The 22,589-nt window shown below is 38.2% G+C and overlaps 1 protein-coding gene across 10 annotated transcripts in view; it reads right to left on the reverse strand.

The window, feature by feature from the left end:
* Nucleotides 1-796: 796 nt before the first annotated feature.
* LOC129770881 (receptor expression-enhancing protein 2-like) overlaps nt 797-22,589 on the reverse strand; it is a 77,164-nt gene continuing 55,371 nt past the window's right edge. For 6 of the 10 annotated variants that reach the window (XM_055774049.1, XM_055774046.1, XM_055774047.1 and 3 more), the window contains exons 3-8: nt 17,608-17,805; nt 17,398-17,511; nt 11,021-11,244; nt 10,837-10,954; nt 9,154-10,600; nt 797-2,260 (exon numbers count right to left, since the gene is read on the reverse strand). In XM_055774049.1, the coding sequence (XP_055630024.1) occupies nt 9,281-10,600; nt 10,837-10,954; nt 11,021-11,244; nt 17,398-17,511; nt 17,608-17,805 (1,974 nt within the window). In that variant the 3' untranslated portion in view covers nt 797-2,260; nt 9,154-9,280. Of the gene's footprint in view, nt 2,261-9,153; nt 10,601-10,836; nt 10,955-11,020; nt 11,245-15,667; nt 17,045-17,397; nt 17,512-17,607; nt 17,806-22,589 lie in introns of those variants that run through there. The other 4 variants (XM_055774042.1, XM_055774052.1, XM_055774051.1 and 1 more) reach the window with 4 other exon arrangements.

The raw sequence follows: 22,589 nt of genomic DNA on the forward strand, positions 1-22,589 counted from the left end.
CATCACTGTTTAAGCCATCATGGTTAGAATTCGACTGATAGAGCTATCATTTTTTCTGTTGACTCAAGGGTTACATGGTTACATGAAAAATGGGCAATTTTTGTCCATTTGTGTTTTGTGTTTTGTCCTGTTTTTATAATGATTTCCTGTCTTCTTTCATTGTTGTTTAGTTCGATGTAGTCGTTGAAGCAAAAATGCTTTTACTTCAAAATCGTTTAATCTTTCCATTTTTATATTTTTTATTTCCTATAGTGAATCCCTTCAAAGGAACTAAGTTGCACTGAGAATTCACTTTTGTATACAATTAGATTCTCCGCGATTTTTTTTTTCTGTTAGTAAGTATGCACTACTAGCGGGCTCTTTGTCTAAGCCTTCTGATGTGGGGGTATAAAAAAATTAAAAAAAATGCAAACGTTAGACGGCAATTAAGTTCAAAAAGACATTAATTTGAATTGATCTCTGTGTCTTTATATATTTATATCAATTTCTCTCCTATTTTAAGCTATATGATAGCAGATGCAAGCAGATAGTATTGAGATGACTATATATGAGTTTACTACTGTTGTAGGGTTATATGATACACGTGAGTTTGATGCGGTACATCTTATGTATCCTAGGGCTGCTCCAACAGGTATCTTCCATCACATGTACCAAGTTTCAAAAAAACGGAGAATGTCGCGTCAAAATTTGCTATTTTTTGGGTGAGTTGGCGTGAAATTGCTCTATTCGGTTTTTGAGAATGTAATGAATGAAACCGTGAATATGGGCTTTCGGAACAAACGTGCATCGAATGATGTAATTTTTCTCATCAAGATTTATTTCTCATCAACCATTTACTCTGTATCGGTCCTCCGAGTTCCGTTTACATTGTACGCAACCTGAACATACCAGAGCATATTGTGCCAAAAATAAACTCTCTTCCTCCATTTTGTTCTTGAGCATTACGAGCAGTTTATAATATGTGTAATTTTAGAACTACGTCTCGGTAAATAGTCTTCCATTTCCATCTCGAACCAACAGATGCAGTGACTTATCTTGAAGCTTTCTTAAATTTGTTGCAATTGTGTTCGTTCAACCTAGAATCAGATGTTTTTAATGCAATGGTTTCGCTATCGATTACAAATATATCATTGAAATTACAGTACGCACAAAACCTTTCCGTTTATTTTAACTATAATTGTATCTTTACGCATCTTTTCAACAGGAGTTTATCTTCGGATAATTTTTGTTTCGTTCTATTTCATCGTAATTGGTTCCAATGAATCGATTCTCGATTCTCGCAAGTGTGGCAACACTTCTGGTTCTCTACTATGTAACTTCCAAACTAATTGAACGTTTGTTATCAGCTAAATGTATCAGGGATATGTCTGGTGGCACACAAATAATTTGAAACTTTTGACGGTTATTTTAAATTATTAAGCTAACTTCCAAAATCAAATAACACTCGCTATTGCGCTAGCATGAACTTAATAAAATTTCTCAAGCAGATGTAACAATTGAATCTAATCTATACGGCATTATGAGCTTTTGAAATGGAAGTGGCAAATGGCAAATTAGTGATGGTTCTTGTTCTGTCGGTTAAACATTCCATCAATTGCGATACACTCGTAGTTTCAGATTCATGTTTGTGTAGAAGAGTTACTCTGTTCAGAGGGAGATCATAACAAAACGGAGGTTCACTTATCGGTTATTACATTGAGATAAATTCTTTTCACTAATCAGTTCCATTTCCTAATAATCAGTAATTTATCTTGTTGTTTCAGATTTTGGCATTCCTTACATGTTATTGGTAATTACTCATTTATTATAAATGCTTTCATCTTAACCATATCCTAGAGTTGTTTAATAGATGGTTTAAATTTTATAATTTTAAAAATCTATATATATTGTTGACATTTTACTGAATGGTTCACTGGTTCAATAACCTTTTGTACCGAGTTATTTAGCCAGTGTGAAGCAGTATCTATTGCGGCGCATTTAAGCTCTTATTCTTTGTGCTTACATCATTCGTGTGAAGTCATAGAAAAGCACCTTTCGAGTTTTAAAACCCATATCGTAACACATAAACTAAGGGCATGGAACTTAAATCTGAAGATAGAGTCTTCGTAAATAAATACCGAAACAATCGTAATCAAACCCACCGTCGTTTCTTTCCCGGCTGTACACCAACCATTTACTTTTCCGTTCTCGTACGTGTTTTGATGACTTTTTCCGCCTTTTTGGAACGAGGTAATGTGGTGCAACTAGCGGACATTTTCTCCTGGAAAGAAGGCATAACACGAATAATCTTAATAAGTGCCATCGAATATTGCCTGTAAGTTGGATCATGTTAGCACTAAATGAAACAATATCACTCGCCAATTAAATGAATCATGCGTAAACTAGTCTATGGATTTCAACGAAATAATAGTCCATGGCAATCAAAAATCACATTTTTCCCAATCGGGTTGATGTCTCTTATAAATAATAGCGGCAACATTAACGATTTTCCAATATGAGCATGTACTAGGGAATCTAAAATTTCTAAAAAATATCAAATGTATTAAACAAAAACATAAAAAATGGGTGGGTTATATCTATGATACAACCGCAAGATTGACGTAGGACTACAGTTGGTTTAGTAATAATTTTTGACGTAGGATTACGACTTTCGGTATCATATTGGTGGTACAAATTGAAAAACGAAAACCGATCGCTTTGTGAGAAATGTCCAATTTCAAACGCCCATTATTCAGTATTTTACTGTTGGATTTTTGAGACGAAAGCTTCATTTCATACTCACAATTATTAATCAGTTATTACGAGAGTTTTACGTCAATAGATTAGGACGCTCCATAACAATTCATTACAAAGAACAAAGAAATATATTCAATAATATAAACTATCAGACATTTGAAAAATCAAAACCATTATCAAACAGAAATCCCGGGTTCTGAATGGCCGATTCGAAAAAGCAATCTTTGCTCTCACATCCAGTGCATCTGAGCAATTCCAAATGGAATCGACAAATGACAAAAAATGAGTATTTTTTATTCGAATGAAAGTTTGTATTCCGTTTGGGTTGGAAGAAATATGAGTTTTTCACAGAAATTGGGAACTTTTTTACTCAAGTGAAACTTTTGAAAAGAGCGTATCGATTTTAGTAAGAGAAATCTTTGATAATTTATATCTCAAAAACTATGAGTCGTATCGATATAATGTTTTAGAAAAAGTTCTAGAATAGTGATGTTAAATCGTGCAAAAATAAACACTGAGGTAAAAAATTATTTACAAAAAACCTTAAATCTAAAATATGTATTTTTATTTTTTCATATAAAAAAGAAGTCAGTAGAAAATTTAAAAACTGATTCCAAGACGGTAAAACTATTTTTGACAAACTTTGTGGAACATCGAATTTTTATAAGTTTTCGAAACTTCGAATTTTTGTATGTTAACAATCATTTTAGCCACAAATTATGAATCCTGATGTGATTTAAAATAAAAAAAAACTCTTTGTCAATCTCCTTCTAAATTCAGCCATTCTCGAGATATTTGGAAAATTATTTCTAATTTATTGTCTTTTTTAATTTATATATATGTTTTAAACATTTTTATTTTTTTCATATAAAATAGAAGTCACGTAGAAAATTTAAAAAATGAGTCCAAGATGGTAAAACTATTCCAAAAATAGCCAAAATAGTTTTACCATCTTGGACTGTTTTTTTTAAATTTTCTACATGACTTTATATGAAAAAATTTGAAAAAAATAAAAAATAAATATTTTAGATATTACAAATTAAAGTTTTATTTTGTAAATGAAAAAAAAGAGTAGTAATTTTTTCTCAGTGTATATTTTTTTCACGTTTAAACATCAATATTCTATAACTCTTTTTAAGACACTATTTCGGTACGACTCATAGTGTTTGAGATATAAATTATCAAAGATTTCTCTTCCTAAAATCGATACGCTCTTTTCAAAAGTTACGCTTGAGTAAAAAAAAAACCCATTTGCTGTGAAAAACTCATATTTCTTTCAACATAAACTGAGTACAAACTTTAATTCGAATCAAAAATACTGGTTTTTTAAATCGCCATTTTTAGGACGATTTCATTTGGAATTATTCATCTGTACTCTGTAGAAATTAGAACACAGGACTGTGTAATAAAATATGAGTTTGATGTCTGATTGAAAAATCTCAACCATTATTCAAACGCAAATCCCGGGTTCTGATTGGTCGATTCGTAAAACGCAATCTTTGCCCACACACCCAGTGAATCTGCACTCTGTAAAAATTGGAATACGAGATTGTGTAATGAAATATGAATTTAATGTTTGATTTCCTGCTGATGTGCGTCGTACATGTCACATGTACCTGAAATCCGAGAATTCAGTTTGTTGTGTTTAATTATAGATTCTAAAATCTACAGAATTCGGTACAATATCATCTCTGACAATCCAAGCAAGCTGTGGCGGCAATATGTGCTCTTAGTGAACATGCACTTGCTCGCGCTCGATTCGTCCGCTCCATAATAACATTTTCAGTGCATGCATCGAGCGCATATGCGGTACATTTGTCTGTACAGTTTTTTCACCAATAAGCCAAATATTTGTATCACAAGCGAGCGGGTGGCGCATCGCACGAGCAGTTGATACAAAAGGAGGTAGCATTAGTGGATTTCATTCACAACACTTCACTTTCCGTTTGATGTTTGTAGAGTGAACAGCGTTTGCTGACAAGCGTCGAGCGAGAATAAATTATCTTTCTCAAGACAGGTGAGTTTGGAGTTTGGAGTAAAGTCTACCAGAAGGGCCATTCTCAGGGGTAGAGGCGAATGAGTTGAAAAAGTTTAAAGCCTCTTTAATACAAAAAAGGAAGGAAGAGAGGATTGATATCATTCACTGCGCTTTGGATATCGAACCTAGAAGGTCGTACCTAGTGCTCTGAAGAGATTATAGTAATTTTCAGCGTTTAAAAGCGTTGACTTCCAAAATATGTGCATGGAAGGTACCAAAGAATCGATCTTTGCTGAATCATTTTTTGAAAAATGGAATGCTTTTTTCCAATTTATTACTTGATCTATATAAGTGTTTCACATTTCTTCAAAAATTTCATCAGATCAAAATAAATTCTCAGCATGAAGGTCACAAAAAAATTAAAGACCACAAAAATTTCATTTTCCAGGGCATTCTGGTGCTGTATATACTGTTTCAATTTTTACATGCACACCGAATGCATATTGTTGAATCGATCGACGTTATTGCAGCAAATGGTTATCAACATTTTGCCTAATCATCAAACGGTTTGAGTAGAAGTCCAGTGACCTGAAATTATGAAGGCATATCTTTCAATGCCGCTTTAAATAACCGAGCCAAAGCATTGTGCTCGTACCCACTTTTTTAGTCCGTGCTAGGAAAACACACTCCGGAGTACAAAACTTCATGCAGGTACAAAGGTACTCCCGGTTTGCATGAACCAGTAACTTCAACTTTTCATACCATAGATCCCAAAATTTAAATTTTCATTCGCCTCTAGTATTGATAATGCCGACTTCCCGGACTCCTTGGTTTTGGAGTACGTGTTGGGAGAACTGCTTTTCGGTCTGCGCAAATGCAAGCGAGTACAAAAAGTACACGCAGCTTGCATGTATTTGTAATTTCTTCAGGCTCCTTGTTTTTGAATTCTATGTTGGGGAAACCGTATCCCGCAGCTACTCTGGTTACACCTTTTGCTCGATACGATTTGAGGAGCACAAATCGGGCCAATCAAAGCGTGGGATTTAGGGCACTTAGTTATTGCTTAACGCTTCACAAATATTCAATTGATATCTCTAGAAAAGCCAAACTCGATTCATTGAAAATTTGAAATAAACAAATATATAAATTTCCTATCAATTGATGCAAACATCTTTGCGATTTATTAGGAAATACTCGAGCTATAAGCATTCGAAATCATTCATCTACTTTCATTTCATTTAACACATATTTAGTGTTCAGATTTTTATATTACCCCCCATATATTCTGGTTAGACGTAGTCCTACGTCAATAATTTCCTAAAGCATTAAACGGATTTCGCGCCAACTCGACCAGATGTTGGCATGACCATCTCAGAACTTAATGGAACTTTCTGGGCATACTTAGTTTTCCGAAAATTTATCTAGACTAACATATGGGAATGGCTAAATATTTTTGATCATTTTTTTACAATTTTGACGTAGGACTACGTCTTTCATTTCCATACCGGGGTGTAAAATCAAAGTTTCGAAAACGAAAGCGTTACGTCGGAGACCGAGATTTTGAGTGTTAATAGCTCCTAAACAACTGAACGAAATGATATGATAAACACTTCATTCGAAAGATAAAATGTCTACGCGTTATATACTTGTTACTTTTTGATCCAAAAACTTGTTTCAACAGTCTTAAAATTACTTTCAAAACAGACTATTGAAATCACCAATCGATATATAAGAGAGCGTCGCTCGGAAATCCACTCATTTATAATTGAACAGCGATTGGAGCATGTTGTCGCTGTTGTGGTGAAGCTTTTCGTTTATCATGAAAGCGCGGATGAACGGTGTCACCAAGAGCCTGTTTGTGCACCTTAGGCCAGAAGGGAATCCATCAGGAGGAGAGTGATGCCACAAACGGTTCCCCGGGAAGAGATCGGAGCAGCCGCCACACACACGCATACACGCGCGGAATTTTTTTTCGTTTGGATGCCATTCAGCATCGAGAAAACTCCGGAAAGATCAAATCGCTGCTGAAAAATAATCTGCCAGTTTCCCTGGGAATTGAAAAATACATTCATGTGAAAGTGTTTATTTTAATGTTTTCTATCAATGTAACACTGCGACCAAATATTTTATAATGAAGTGCTACTAACAGGTGGTTATCGAGTTAGCATTAAGCACTGGTGGGCTTCGAGTATTGAGGAAAATCTGGAAAAATCTAATCGATGCTGAAAAATAATCTGCCAGTTCCCTGGGAATTGAAAAATACATTCATGCTGAACAGTTTATTTTAATGTTTTCTAACCATATAACACAGCGACCAAATACATTTGATTTTGTAATTTTTCAATCAAGTGTAATTAGCAAGAAAGCTTCTGAAGATTATTCTTCCCCATCAGTAGGATATTTTCGTATCCAATATTGTGCGCGCGCAACGGAAAATGTTTCGCAACGCGAAAATCATATAATTTTCAGTCAATTATTGCTCAGTCGCCGAAAGTTTCAAACTCAGAGAGTTCATTCCCCTCTAGTTTGCCTTCCAAATTGCCATCGTAAACCACGCCTTCTCTCGATTCAATCACGCACAAAAAGCATACTTAAGCGATATTCTGGTGGTGAAACGCATTCATTTTTCGTGAGGACATCGACAAGGCAACATCGTAATTAAACGAGCTGAACGTGCTGGACGAGCTGGACGGCGAGGGATCAAGAGATTCATTATCTGACCTGACCTGACTTGAAACGCATACAGTTTGTTTGGAATTGTGGGGGAGCGCAGAAAAGCCGATCCATCAGAAGAAGTGAAGACGACCGAGAGAGTATCAGCACCGAAAAACGGTTCCGTTTGAGACATCGAAGCAGCCGCCACACACACATATATATATACGTGCGGAACTTCTTTCGTTTAAATGCCATCCAGCATCGAGAAGATTTCGGAAGAATATTATCGTTGCTGCAAAATAATCTGCCAGTTATTGAAAATTACATTCAAGCGAAAGAGTTTATTTTAACTTCTTCTATCCATATTATACTGCGACCAAATACAATTGGTTTTGTGATTTTTCAATCAAGTGCAATTAACAGGTGAATATCGTGTTAGTATTAACCACTGGTGGTGGACTTCGAGAAGCATCCGGAAAGATATCGCTGCTGTAAAATAATATGCCAGTTCCCCTTGACATTGAAAATAACATGCAAGCGAAAGAGTTTATCTTAATGTTTTCTAACCATATAACACTGCGACCAAATACATTTGGTTCTGTGATTTTTCAATCAAGTGCAATTAGCAGGAAAGCCTCAGAAGATTATTCTTCCCCATCAGTAGGATATTTCGATTATCGATATATCGATATATCGATTTCAAAAACCAAATGTCGATTTTCTCAAAGTGGTCATCTCAGATTTCGATGAAATGGTAGATAAATGGTAGATGAATATGTGCCTTACAACTCTTCCATACATCGCAACTTGTGCATATTTAAGGCAAAAAAGTTTTTCTAACAAAAACTTTTTCAAGAGCCGTACAACTCAATATAACTTACATATCATACAATGTTTTATTTCAGAAGTGGTACTGTCCAAGCAAAGTCTCCAAAATCCTCACCCATCGACAAGTAACCGTGTAAGCGCATACACAGACCATTTTATGGAGCTTGTGAATCTTCATTATTTTGGTTAATGTTATCCTCATCTATACGTAGTTTTTTCTTTGGAACACACCTAGTGTGCCAAACAAGATTCACAAATTCACATTGTATCATCCAACGGATGTGTATATCCCAGTAAAGGTATTTTCTCTATTGATGTTAACCGACGTAGTTTATTACGGTTACACTTGGGGCTGTTAATACCAGTACTGCATTTGTAATCCTTGCAAATCCTGGAGATCACGGCTTGACTCATATTGCTAAATAATGTCACACTTTTCTTTGTTGAATTCTGATGATTGCGCAGAAACAAAATAATGCTATGTCTTTTCCACCACTTTACATTTGCTGCCGGCCATGACTGGTAATTCGACTGTAGGATTTCAAAACATATTTTTTCAGTATTTTTTCTGAAAATTCAATTATTTTCCTGAAACTCTTCCATTTTTGTAGGACTTATCATTTTCGAGTTAAAAAAATTTATATAAAAATGACCAAAAATATTTAGCCCTTTCCATATGTTAGTCTAGATAAATTTTCGGAAAACAAAGTATGCCATGTTGCCTAATTAGGTAAAGTCTTCACGCCCAGAAAGTTTTATTATGTTCTGAGAGGGTCATGCCAATCCCATATACGAGTTGGCGCGAAATCCGTCATTACAAGAATCAATTACGTGTTCATACATCACTCTTGAAAAAAAACGCTAACTCACAAATAAAGCAAAATGAACACAAATTAAAACTAAGCAACTCAAAATTTGAACAAGAAATAAAAAAAACTAAGACCAATTCTACGTACAACTGAGGGTAAATCCAAACGAAAAGCATCTCGCTTCATATATCTATTGACTTGTCGACGATAATCAGAACTGGTTCTCAGAGAGGGTAGCGTTGTGGAGAAGGGATAAAGGAAAACGTTTTTTTTTTCATATTTCAGTTTCTTTGGGAAGCGAAGAATCTCCGGATCGAGCTCCAGTGACGGAACCAGTAGGAACCACTGTGGATGGAGAAGTTTCATGTCTGAAAATTCCAGTTAGAGAACTCATTAATTTTTTCGATTTGTTCTTTTTGTCTTTGTTTTCGGGGACAGCTTCCCGAGCCGGAAGTTTCTTTAACTCCTGCTCTTTGTTTGCCTTGGGTGGGATCACTGGAGGATCAACAGTAGGAACGAATGATTCCGGCTTGAATGCTATTGGGATGGGAGGTGCTTTTCGTTTCCCATGAGAAGATTTTCTACCCGAAGAATCGTCCATTTGATTGCCGGCTTCCGAAACCGCAAGGGATGATGTGGAGGATGTTAAATTGGACACCGATACTGAGAGTTGTATTGGGCTTTCGTTGAAGAGATCAGATTTCTCAGAAATAGATACTTCGGTATTAGGATTATCTTTCGCGTTTTCCCTCAAAACATTGCTGAGAGCTTCTTCTTTGCTTATATCATTGTGTTTGGAACCTAGATGTGGATTTGTATCATTAGTATCAACACGAATTATAATCGGTTCCACAGTAGTTGCTAACGGTTCCGTAGTAGTAACCTCTTCAATTACCTCCAGAACAGTTGGCATAGTTTTATCAGTTACTGATTCTACTACATCAATTTCGGTATCTACATTTTTATTAGTTTCAATTATGTCTTTTGAATTGTTTAGAGCAGTCGTAATTTCAACCGTCGACTCTGCAACTATCTCATCCTGCTCTAACTCTTGAAATTCATCTTCACTCGATACGGATATTGTATCACGAAACACGTCGTCTGCAAAACTGTTCTCTGATTGTTCCGCCTCCGGAATAGGTGCCATCATCGGTGCACATGTCGAAAACTGTTCTTCCTCATTGGGTAAAGTATCATCAATGAAGGGAATGTCGTCGGCTGGCATCGTTTCCACATCTGTGAGCCCTTTAGTTTCGATTTCTGCATTATGAGAATCAATTATTAATTCTGTTGGAAGCTTCTGATCTTCACTTATTGGCTTGCTCTCTTTTTGGGATTCCATCCATTGCAGAAACAGTTCATACTTTTGTCCCATCTCTGGTGTAAGTGAATGTGGAGTTGCTCTTGCTCCTGCTAGAGGGAACTGAGACGAGAAAATTGGCGGTTCATTAGGATTAGGAGAATGGCTAGCTTCTGTGATTGCAGGAAGAGGACTTGAAGGAATTTCATATAATGTGGCAGGATGAATGAACTGAGAACTAGTTCCGTAGGATCGGGCTGTTTCCCGATCGCTGTAGAAAACCTCGTCATCATCCTTCCAAAGAGAAAAATAAAAGTGATGTATAAACTTATACTGTGGAAAGAGGGTGTAGGCGCGTTTCAAAACTATGTGCGTTCTAAATCATACGAACGGTTATCGGGCTTTTGAAAAACAGTGTACTATCACGTTAACAATAATTCTAAGTGAGTGTTCAGAGTAAATCTTATTTTGTGTTGGTCAAACTACATAGCACAGTATATTCAACTGAGAAGGTCTTCTTTGTAACTCACCTCACGAGTTTTGGATTTAACGCGGGGCCTGGCGGTGTTGCTCATCGAAGCCGTTCGACTCAACCCTGGCTCTGCACTCGAGTATCCTGAACTGATATCGTCTGAGGATCGAATATAGCTAAAACGCAAAACAATGGCACCGGATTAAACTCTGTAAGTCAGTCGAATTGGTAGCTTAACCTACTTATACGGTGGTGGAGTGCGGTGTGGTGTCCCAGCTATCTCCACTTCGGGGAAATACATTTCCACGTGGCGACCACCGGAAGAGGATCGAGCGCTCTTGGAGCGCAGCACCCGCTGGGGCCGGATCAGTTCGTCAATCTCCTCCTGAGTGCGCTGCGTATCCGGTTCCGAGAGGTCGCTCAAGCTGTAGCTTTTGCGCAGCGTCTGCACCAAACCGCCACCACCCTGAACCGAACAGTGGACGGTTTATATGTTTAGGTGTGTGGGTGATTTGGACAACAAAGACGAGCAGATGGAAAACATAAATAAAGAAGTAGAAGAATATCGAATGGAAATTGTTGTATACATAGGAATCGATCATAAGAAGCGCATAAAGCTGTACAAGCGGCGTTGATTGAGCGAAGGATTGTTAATTTTGAACCACAGACCGAATCGGGCATCCTTCTCACTGCAGTCGATATTTGTAATGCATTTGTTGTGGAACATGAAAAAAAATACAATGAATGGTGAGCAATGTGTTTAATAAACAATTAACATAAAAAGATAAAAGCAATACATACCATTCAAAAACGAGAATATAAATATGAACTTAAGCTGTACAAGACTAAGATTTCCCTAGATATTCGGCTGTCAATTACGGCAAGCATACGTCGACTCATAAAGTTTGAAAAGGGAACGAAGCGCATACATAGCAGTCTCCACATGTCCGCGAGACTAATCATATATTACTTGCATTTGCACGAATGTTCCAATTCTATATTTCTTGTCTAATGTCTCGCCTTGGCTACAACAACGCATTTGTAATGGAAATTTAAAATCTAGGATATGTCGGAATTTCAATAACAAGGAAAATACTACATGGGCTGAAAAGTATAGTATCAACAAAAGCCTATCCTTTGTCAGTTCCTTTGTGTACATCATCACAGACATCACAGGAACAAGTGCGTCTCTAATCGATCCAACACGCCCGCAGTGAAAATCTCACTACTCGCTCGTGAGTTGACTGAATCGTCCGATTATCTCAAATTTACGATATTCGATATTCTGGGCCGATTCGGAGAACGTGTGAGGTAACTGACCGTAAAACTCATTCGAAAGTAGTGCCTGGTCATGAAGAGATAAGGCAAAAATTGGAGGGATGCGCCCAGAAAACAAAGAAGAATCTAGGTTGAGAAATTAGAAGTTACAAGTTACAAGTTGTACCTTTCCGCCAAATTTGGAAGTAAAGAAAAGTTAAAAAAGGCTCCACGAAAAATTGATGGACATGAGTTTTATACTTGGTTCGAACAAGAGAGTATCCCGCAAAGCTGCGAAATAAACTACCATAGTTCTCGAAAAAGTTGTTCGTTCAGCAAGCAAACTGTAGCGGCGGGCAGAGAAGTGACATTTTCGTAACTTTTGGAAACTGAACCATGATATTCATCAAAAGGTGTGCTTTCTGACGAGATTGCTGTCTCTTCTGGAGCAGCGCGAGTTTAGTTTACTTTTCTGACCCGATTTCGCAAACTGGCACTATCCAAATTTGACCATCGTGTTATCGATCCATCATTCAAGCTCAGCTCTTGACATGGCATCGCCAACGTCTACTCGCATAGCTTTTTCAGCTCAATAAAAAAGGAAAATGTCTTCAGTGATATAGTAACACAAAAAAAAATATTTCAACCAATTCAGTATTTTTTATTCAAAACATAACGGTTGTTCTTAAAAAAAAACAGTCAGAGAATGTTGGCAAAGGGACTGTACTCAGCCGTTTAACGCAGTTTAGTGGAGATGCTCTCACAAGAGCGTTGGACGGCACAAACATCCATCTTCCGGATGCAATTCCGGATCCTCGGATTATTCTTGTTATTCGTGGATTACTATTGTACACCAGGGCACTGAGAGAGCACCTTTTTCAGAGATACCTTCTTCTTTTTCGTCAAAATCTTCGCTGAACGTCCACTACCGGTCTTCCACTCGACGTTCCGAGATTTCAGGATCCGGTAAACAGTGCTCACCGGCACATTTTCGTCCCAAAAGTGGTCTACTTTAAACTTTTTTCCTCGACTTTCACGCGGCCCAAAAAATCGTACAACGCGCTCGCGGAGTGCTTTTTGTTTTGACGCCAACTTTGATCGAACTGACAGCACCCGACCGAGAAGAAACGAACGATCCGTTTCTAGGGAGCTCATTTTTCATTGAACACCTGTTATGCGTACATACGTGGCGGAACAACCACACACGGTAGGTAAAAATTATGTTCAAGACTGATGTTGTTTGGACTTTTTTTTTTCAATAGTCGTGTAATGCTATGCTGCATACTACCAGGCGTAGAAACGAATAACAAAAAAGTGAAGACACTCTCTCATTGAGGTAGATGACTCCACACATTCTCACTGTTCTGGACCTAGTACCGGCGTATTACCGCCGATGCCGATGAGGGTTGCTTCACGTACTGTGTTTTGGGTGGCTCTCTTCCGAAGCCGGTGTGGGTTCGTTTCAATAGCCACGAATGTAAAGCTGTACTTTCTACACCTTTGTTCCTAAGGCTTCTCATCATTTGCTAAAACGTACCTCCACCTAGTCTTGGGCTGGTATGTACCCCTAGCAAAGAATGAATACGACAAGCTGCTCCATAAGTAAGTTCATAACCTCCTGCTTAGATCTGAACCCCTATTCCTCATACGATTGTGCATAGACTTGAACAGGTTGAGCTTAGGTCAGGCGAGTACGGAGGACGCTCTTACACCACAAACCCTAATTCGTCTGCCCCTTGGCTCTCGCGCTCTATGTCGATCTTAGAAAAACTTTTTGTAGATTTGTTTCTCAATACACATCGATTTTTTATCTCACCGGAGGCTACCTAACTTTTTTTTTAAACATAATGTCAATATTTGGATCGCTTCTTCTACGATTTGCTTCTGTCGGAGGCTGACGGAGGCAGAAATAGTGGCAGCTACTGAGAAGATGTACTGTAACCAGTACCATAGGATCGCTGAACCTGGTGTTCACATCAATTACAGGCGAAAGGTTGTTTTTTTTAGAACTAGCGCCAAAATCAAGAATCGGATTCGACTAAATCACAGATATATGGCACGATTCGATTCTATGGGATCATTGTCAGCTGAGTTCTAGGCGGTTGTTGAATTTCTAATAATGCTTCTCAAAAATTTATTTAGTAAAACGACAGCCTAACGACACAAGATGAATGCCCTGTGACTGCGGCTTTCATGCTGAGAAACAAAACAAAATGCTCTTGAAGTTTCAATAGAAATACGAAATTTGTATCTCCTGTCTAAAGAAAAGGCGACATTCATATAGAATAAGCAGGTAAATGAAAAAAGCTTTTAATTTTCCAAAGATCGATTCTTTGGTACCGATTTAATCAGTGGATCCATACGCCGTTTGGAAAATCGATTCGACAAGATCGATCTTTTTATAAAGATCGCCCCATCCTAACGGGTTTCCTAGCAGAACCGCGTTCTAGTCTACGAGACGAGCTGAAGGCAGGTACCGATGAAGATAACGGCCGGAGTACCACAATGCTCTATCCTGGGCCCAGCGCTGAGGAATGTAACGTAACGTCAGTACGAGTTAGAGTTGTTTCAGGAATTGAATCACTTAAAATCTTCTCGGAACGCTATTCTCAATCCAAGATTGGTATTACTTGTGGTATTAAGCTGAACTACTGTATGACCAACAATTACCTATTCCCCGCTCCGCCTGTTGGGTCTACCGATCGATTCGAACCCGTCAAGACCTTGCATGATACATTTGTAAATCTTCGACCGCACAAATCAAATCATCACACGAAACCCAAAATATTCAGTCACACTTCTGCTTACATGTGATCAAGAATTGGTTCGACCCGACGCGTTGAAGCGTCCGTTGCAAGATCCTTATGAAGGGCTCTTCAAACGCTCCAAGGCCATTGTGAAAAACATTTCGAAATTCTCCTTGCAGGCAAGAAGCAGAAAGTAAGTGAAGACCGATTAAAACCAGCATTTTTTGTGAGACAAACATTTCCAAACACCCCTCTGGAGCTTCGCGAACTCTGGTCGCGTCAACCGGACATCGTGTAATATATTTGATGTAGCATTTTCCCTTGACATTTAAAGTACGCTCTTTTGCCTTTTCTTCTGAAATCCTGATTTGTTACAATTCCAGAAAAATAATTGTGTAATGACTAATGAGTATTTTTTCCATCAACACAGTGGTGTTAATATATTAAACGAACGGAAAAAATCCAGTTCCTCGATGTTCCCTTAGGATGCTTTGCGACCACCTTAACGACCGTCGGTTGAGAATCATTAATCTGGACAAATACTTTGTGGGCTCTCTGAACGTCTGATCTTTAGACTCCGTTCTACTATTTCACAGATATTCACGAGAATTTTCAGACTCAACAAACTTCTCCGAAACATGGAATTCTAAATAAACGACTCGCGTTGAATGATGATAGAAATGATAATGTGATGCAATTGCTTATCCAAGATTGTCTACCAATCGGCAGAAGAATTCTATCCAGAACACAACAGCGGAAGCAAACTATCAAAATACCGAATGCTGAAACAAGATGGTTGGCATCCCAAGCCATAACCAGGGTCTTGAATATGATAAAAATTTAAAAAAACAAAACTATTCTAAAATTAAAATAAAACTTTACCGCAAGCGTTAGTCATGTATAAAACATTGTGTTTATTTCCATTCAATCGTTTTGGTCATCGTCTTAAAATTGGTTGTAACAAAAGGTGTGACCCTGTTTATTAGTGCGCATTGATGATGTTTTGTGACTATTATTGTTTGATGCAAAGCACTCCGATTCTCTATTATGTTTATGTATCGTTCCAGAAGAGTCTTTTCCTAGGTCATGTTAATAATATCTAAAAGTTTCATTATTCCGTCAATCACACTTCTATTAAATCTAATCTTATCAACTAAAAATTTGGACACTTTACACGCTTGGATATGCTGTCATGATTGCTTATTACGGCATATGGAGGTACTTCTAGATTTTTTTTTGTTTTGTGATTTCAGTTTTCAAAGAATTAAATGATATAACGTGATCCAAATTGACATGTTCTAAACCTTCGAGAAATTTGAAGCATACACGTTCGACGAATCACTGATGATTGGTTTGGACATGCTGGAATATTATGATAAATGATAAATTCGATTTCTCCTGCACACAGTTTGAGTTAGTTGGAAATAGGATTCCTCAAACACACCTTACCACAGACACGCTAGATGCACTAAAACCTACATTTAATACCTTATGCTGTCCCGTTAAAAGTAGACGCAGAGGTATTATGTTTGAACTCAAGGACTAACAAGACATGGTTTGTAAAATATTATCTAGCTGAATTTAGTTAGGTTCATGACACGTAAGTAACGAAGACTATCAGTTCTCCTAAAGTAGCTAATTAAAAATAAACTTGAGCACTTCATTGGTGTTATTAAACAGTTAATTTAAAGGAATCTTTCCTCAATCCACCTCGACTTCCATCGACTCCGATTCCTTTCGAAGTTTTTTGCGACCACGCGTCTTCACAGTACTATTGGGGACACTGCTCGTGGTGGCCTTTCTGCCACGAGTGACGCCGCTGGCAGCAGGCTTTCGTTTTTGGGCAGCCCTTGATCTCGCCGAGCCTTCCGTAGTTTCGCCGGATTCTTCGTCCTGTTCTGGCTCCCCGTTAGTGTCGCCGTTAGTACGTAAATACTGACTATGCTCAAGTGCGGCCTGAGCTTCCGCGAGCAGGTTTCCCTCCTCTTCTGAATCGATCTCATAGATTATGCTGTGGTTACGGTTAGCGATTTGGGAGGAACCAGAAGCCACCTTGTTCAGGGCGGAGTCCGCCGAATGTGATCGTGTTACACGGATCGCGGGTATGCCTAAGCCCGGTGACGACGGCGACGGATAACCGTCTGTTTCGTCGGCATCACTGAGTGAGTAGGTGCGACGTGAGCCGTGCGCAGCAGAAGCTAGTGCATTATCTGATTGGCTGTGCCGCAGCAGCATGCTAGGCAATTGTGGTGGGTTAAAAGCCTGATAGATTGTGGTTTAGTTCGCGATTAATTATATTTTGAATGAAACGAAAAAGAAAAGAAAAAATACAAAATTCCAATGTGATTTTGCTTGCTTGCTGGCTGTAATGTTTGCTGAAGCAAAATTTCTGCTGTTGCTATCTGATGGGCGGCTCGCGCATCGCGGGCGGCTCAATAAGAACAGAAACCAAGGAAATGCTAAACTCAATCTGATTGAAACTATCAAACGTGCAACAACAAAAATGTGTTAAACATATTAACGATAAATTAATCAATTTAAGGGTGATGATGAGTGTGGTTCTTGAGTAGATACAAAAAGATCTTTCTTTAGACCATGTTGTCAACTATTCATACCTTGATTGCCGTTTGCATAATCACGTTTGTGGCGTAGTTGACGCCCTTCGAACCCAATTGCAGCACTGCTGTGTATCCTTTTTCTTTGGCTTGATTGATGTAATCATCGATTTCCTAAAAACAAAAATATTATATTGTTTCCTGTATTTGCACACAAATTATAGAAGTCAAACGCAATCATTCGTGTACAATTTCCAAAAACCAACCCACCTGTTCCCGTCGGGTTAGCATCGGATGTACAAATTTGCGATACAGTGTCGAACTGCCCCGGGTTGCCGGCGACAGCAGCCATAGGACGATGATGACTTTGATCTCGTAGTAGAACGGGAACCACGAAAGCAGTATGTCGGTGAACGTCTCGATGCAGGTGAAGAACGCAAACACTATCCAATACATCATCCATTTGACCTGGATACGGTGGAGCCCCGGATGATGGCGACAAGCGGTCGAGTAAAAGGTACAGTAAGAAAATTAGTTTAATTGGACGGATTGGTGCAGAGCTTGAGAACGAGTGCACAAACGACGGGTTGAAAGTATTTGGGCGTATCAATTGTATCAATTTAAAAAAAAAATTCTCTCTAACCATTCTCTATGTGATTTTAGGTTTTGTGAGAAGATATAGGCCTATCAACAGTAGCAATCGGTTTAAGAAACTTGCCAAATGGTAAAGTTTTTAGCAAACTTGTAAGCGAAAATAAACTTAACCTTGCTAGTGACATCTCATCAAGCCTTATAGAACTTTTGGTCTGTAACCATGATCACGTACGTTTCGTCTTAAGCACCCCATGGCACTTCGTTATATTCTTATAGCGAATTCGTTTTTGGTCAGTTTCAACCCCAGTTCCAACCTAACTGTTATCAAAACGTTTTCTTATTCACTCAGTTTCAACCTAGTTTCGCAAAAGGTTCAACCCGAAAGCAGTTGGGTTCGCAATCTGAAAATGAAGGCAATGAAAATGGAAAACCTTCTGCTTTTGCTTTTGTTATATTGGAATCGTAATCCAATTCGGATTCTGATTTGGTAGAGTATATTCGCGTAGACGGCATTAAGCTTCGTGTGCTTTCATTGGAAGGCGAAAATAATTATGGATTTTCAGGTAGAATTAACATGCTTTTAAAATAAAAATTATGAATGAAAATTTACTTTTACGAATCGAATATGTGTATTTTATGTGATGATTTTATATTATAATGGTAATTATTTGTGGAACAAGCGGGAAATGCATCGATGCAAGTGAGTGTCACGACTAGATGTGTTAGGTAATCAAACAACATGAAGTAGAAATTTCATTTAAACTTTTATAATTTTACACTGCCCGAAAGCTGCTAATTTCGCACTGAGATGTTTCACGGGTTGGCACTCGGGTTCACCAATACAACTATACTGAACTGTCAAGTTCCGAGTATTGTTTTGAAAATCTAAAAATAAAAACTATGAAAATGGAAAACCTGCTGCTTTTGCTTTTGTATTATTGGAATCGTAATCCCATTCGGATTCTGATTTTGAAGAGTATATTCGAGTAGACGGCATTAAGCTACGTGTGCTTTCATTTGGAGGCGAAAATAATGATGGATATTCAGGTGGAATAAACCTGCTTTCAAAATCAAAGTTATGAATGAAAATTTACTTTAACGTATCGAATATTTATTTCATGTGATGAAATAAGAGGTTTTTTTCCGATATCGCAGAAACATATTGAACGAAAACTGTGTGTAATGATGATTTTATATTATAATAGTAATTATTTGTGAAACAAACAGGAAAAGCATCGATAAATGGTTAAGTGAGTGTCAGAACTACATGTGTTAGGTAATCAAACAATATGAAGTAAAAATTAAAGAATAAGATAAAGAATAATTTATTTCCCAAGCATTAATATCGCCACCAGACGTCGACACTGTACATTTGTCGTCGCAAATATAAACAAATCAGACTATATAACGCACACCAACAAACCACCGCATTCGTGAAACTGAAAACGTTTTTTTATTATAGAGTCAGTTTGGCACTGACTCAGTTTTAAAAACGAATTCGCTATATATAACGCACACCAACCAACCGCCTCATTCGTGAACCCGAAAAGGTTTTTTTCATAACAGAGTCAGTTTGAAACTAACCCAATTTCAAAAACAAATTCGCTACTACTGCACAACTTCCGAGCTTTTCTTTTGGCCATTAGATGCTGCTCTCGTGTTCGATTCCATTGTTTGCCGGCTTCCTCTCAAAAGACAATAGTTTGGAAACGTATTGGTTATTTATTTGTTTTCTGTCTTCGACTAAAATCGCACAGGATCAAGGTTAAATTACAAATCCTACCCAAATTTTAAATGCATATCATCATTGTATGATCTTCAGTGTTTGCCGATTGAACGTTCCACTGAATATATCACTCTCGTTTGTTCCAATATGATCTTGCAGAGGTCTTTCCCCCGGTGGCATTCGCTTTTGTTAAACCACTAATCATGACACAAACAAGAACTTTGGTTCGTAAATCATGATACATAAACTTACGACCCAAAACGTCATGATCGCTCTCGGTGCTGCAAAACAAAGAAGAACATATTTGCTTCTTATTCGCTATCAATCAAACAGGTGTATGGACTAGATTGTTCGCCATTGCTTGTTCTATGGTTAAATTAATAAGAGGATAACTTCGAAGGATTCGCCTTGAGACATTAAGACTGATTTGCTGCAGTAGTTCGGAGCCGTCGATGTTCCCTTCCATAATCTTCTATATATATAAAAATGGATTTCTGTCTGTCTGTCTGATTCTTATGGACTCGGAAACTACTGAACCGATCAACATTTTGGTATGTAGGGATTTTTGGGGCCGGGGAAGGTTTTCGTGATAGATTGAGACCCCTCCTCCCTCTCTAAGGGGGACTGCCATACAAATGAAACACAAATTTCTGCATTACTCGAGAATTATTCAAGCAAATGAACCCAAATTGGGCATATTGAGGTATTAGGGTGCAATAAATGTTTCTATGATGGTTAGTCTCTCAACCCCCCTCTCTAAGGGGGGGCTGCCATACAAATGAAACACAAATTTCTGCATTACTCGAGAATTATTCAAGCAAATGAAACCAAATTGGGCATATTGAGGTATTAGAGTGCAATAAATGTTTCTATGGATGTTAGACTCTCCACCCCCCTCTCTAATGGGGGGCTGCCATACAAATGAAACACAAATTTCTGCATTACTCGAGAATTATTCAAGCAAATGAAACCAAATTGGGCATATTGAGGTATTAGGGTGCAATAAATGTTTCTATGATGGTTAGACTCTCCACCCCCCTCGCTAAGGGGGGGCTGCCATACAAATGAAACACAAATTTCTGCATTACTCGAGAATTATTCAAGCAAATGAAACCAAATTGGGCATATTGAGGTATTAGGGTGCAATAAATGTTTCTATGATGGTTAGACTCTCCACCCCCCTTTCTAAGGGGGGCTGCCATACAAATGAAACACAAATTTCTGCTTTACTCGAGAATTAATCAAGCAAATGAATCCAAGTTGAGCATATTGAGGTATTAGGGTGCAATAAATGTTTCTATGGTGGTTAGACTCTCCACCCCCCTCTCTAAGGGGGGGCTGCCATACAAATGAAACACAAATTTCTGCATTACTCGAGAATTATTCAAGCAAATGAAACCAAATTTGGCATGTGGAGGTTTTAGGGTGCAATAAATGTTTTTAAGGTGGTGAGACACTCCACCCGCTCTCTAAGGGTGTACTGTCATACAAATTAAATACAAATTTCTTCATAACTCGAAAACTAATCAAGCGAATGGAACCAAATTAGGCATGTGAAAGTTTGAAAACTACAATTGAAAATTTTCGGAAAACTCTGAAGGAAAAAGGAAAAATTCGGAAAATTAAATTCCCATATGTTCTACAATTACATACTGACAAGTGCTGTTAGTCCATTTGATGTTTGCGGTAGCGAAATTGTTCTTTGTTCGAAACTGGAAATGGATTTGAATGTGATGAAACACACTCCTATATCTCCTTTTATCTATACCAAAAAAAGGATCGCCGGATGTCAAAAAACAAATTTTGGGCGGGACGAAGTTTGCCGGGTCAGCTAGTATCAAATATAAACATTCGCTGGAGTTTAAACTGCCGGGTTGATAAGCAAACAACGAACCTCGCTTTTTGTTGAGAGAACGTTGATCACTGGGATTTACTATCACAAAGTAATAAAATTTTAAAAAATTACAAAAAATGACTACTTTCTTGTCAAATTTCTGACTATTCTCTTTTGATACCATAAATATCTTTGTGGGCTGGGACCGAAACTGATATTATGCATTCCATTTTCGTGACACCACAACCGAACTTCGTCAATGTCGCTTCGAAGAATTAAACAGTCCAGAGCAGGTAAAACTATCCTGTAAACTTGAGGCCATCGACAAACATTTGTTTTAGGGACTCTACTCGAGAGAACACGTCGTTCACAAATAGAATGAAGATTAGCGCGGCCAAGTACGCTTTCCTGTGGCACACGAGTCGTGAAGACAACTTCTTCGGAGCAGACTGAGATGACACAGACTGAAGATTTGTGATTGGACAAATATTAGTGAAGCCATTCGGTGATATGTTCAGGGAAACCAATGCGTTTCTACTTTACAATGGCATCGTAATAGTGTGACACAGAGCAAAACAAAAGGTTCGCAAATGCAAGGATCAGGATCAGCAAGGGGGAAAGCCTACCTGTTGATCTCAACTGTTCCTACCTCACACCACCACGAAGATCATATGATGACATTTATAGCCCCCGCAGACTGTAGACTATTTTTTAAGCCAATAGTTCGATCGGCCGACTTAATCAATATGGAGCGACATGCATATGCGAACATTACATCGATTCAGTTTGGTCGGTTTTTGTACTAACAGGCCAACTCGATCAAAATGTCTGCCGATAAAAAGTATGCAGTCTGCGGGGGCTCTTAGATTGATCGGGTGTGAACTGGAAACACACACTTCCAGGTCACTGGTGGCTTAGGGGTACATCTGTTTTCTATGCTAGGGGCGGCGCCCCGAAAATCTCCTACTGGCAGGGTAGGACTCTAAAATACCTGGCCACTCCACTGTGTCCTGGACAAAGGAAATATACTCAAAAAATGAAGCTACGTTCTCGGAGCATTGTTAGAATGCGATCGCCCGAGGAGGGTCCCCGAACTGG

This window comes from Toxorhynchites rutilus, chromosome 2 (assembly GCF_029784135.1).
Source record: "Toxorhynchites rutilus septentrionalis strain SRP chromosome 2, ASM2978413v1, whole genome shotgun sequence".
NCBI lineage: Eukaryota > Metazoa > Arthropoda > Insecta > Diptera > Culicidae > Toxorhynchites > Toxorhynchites rutilus.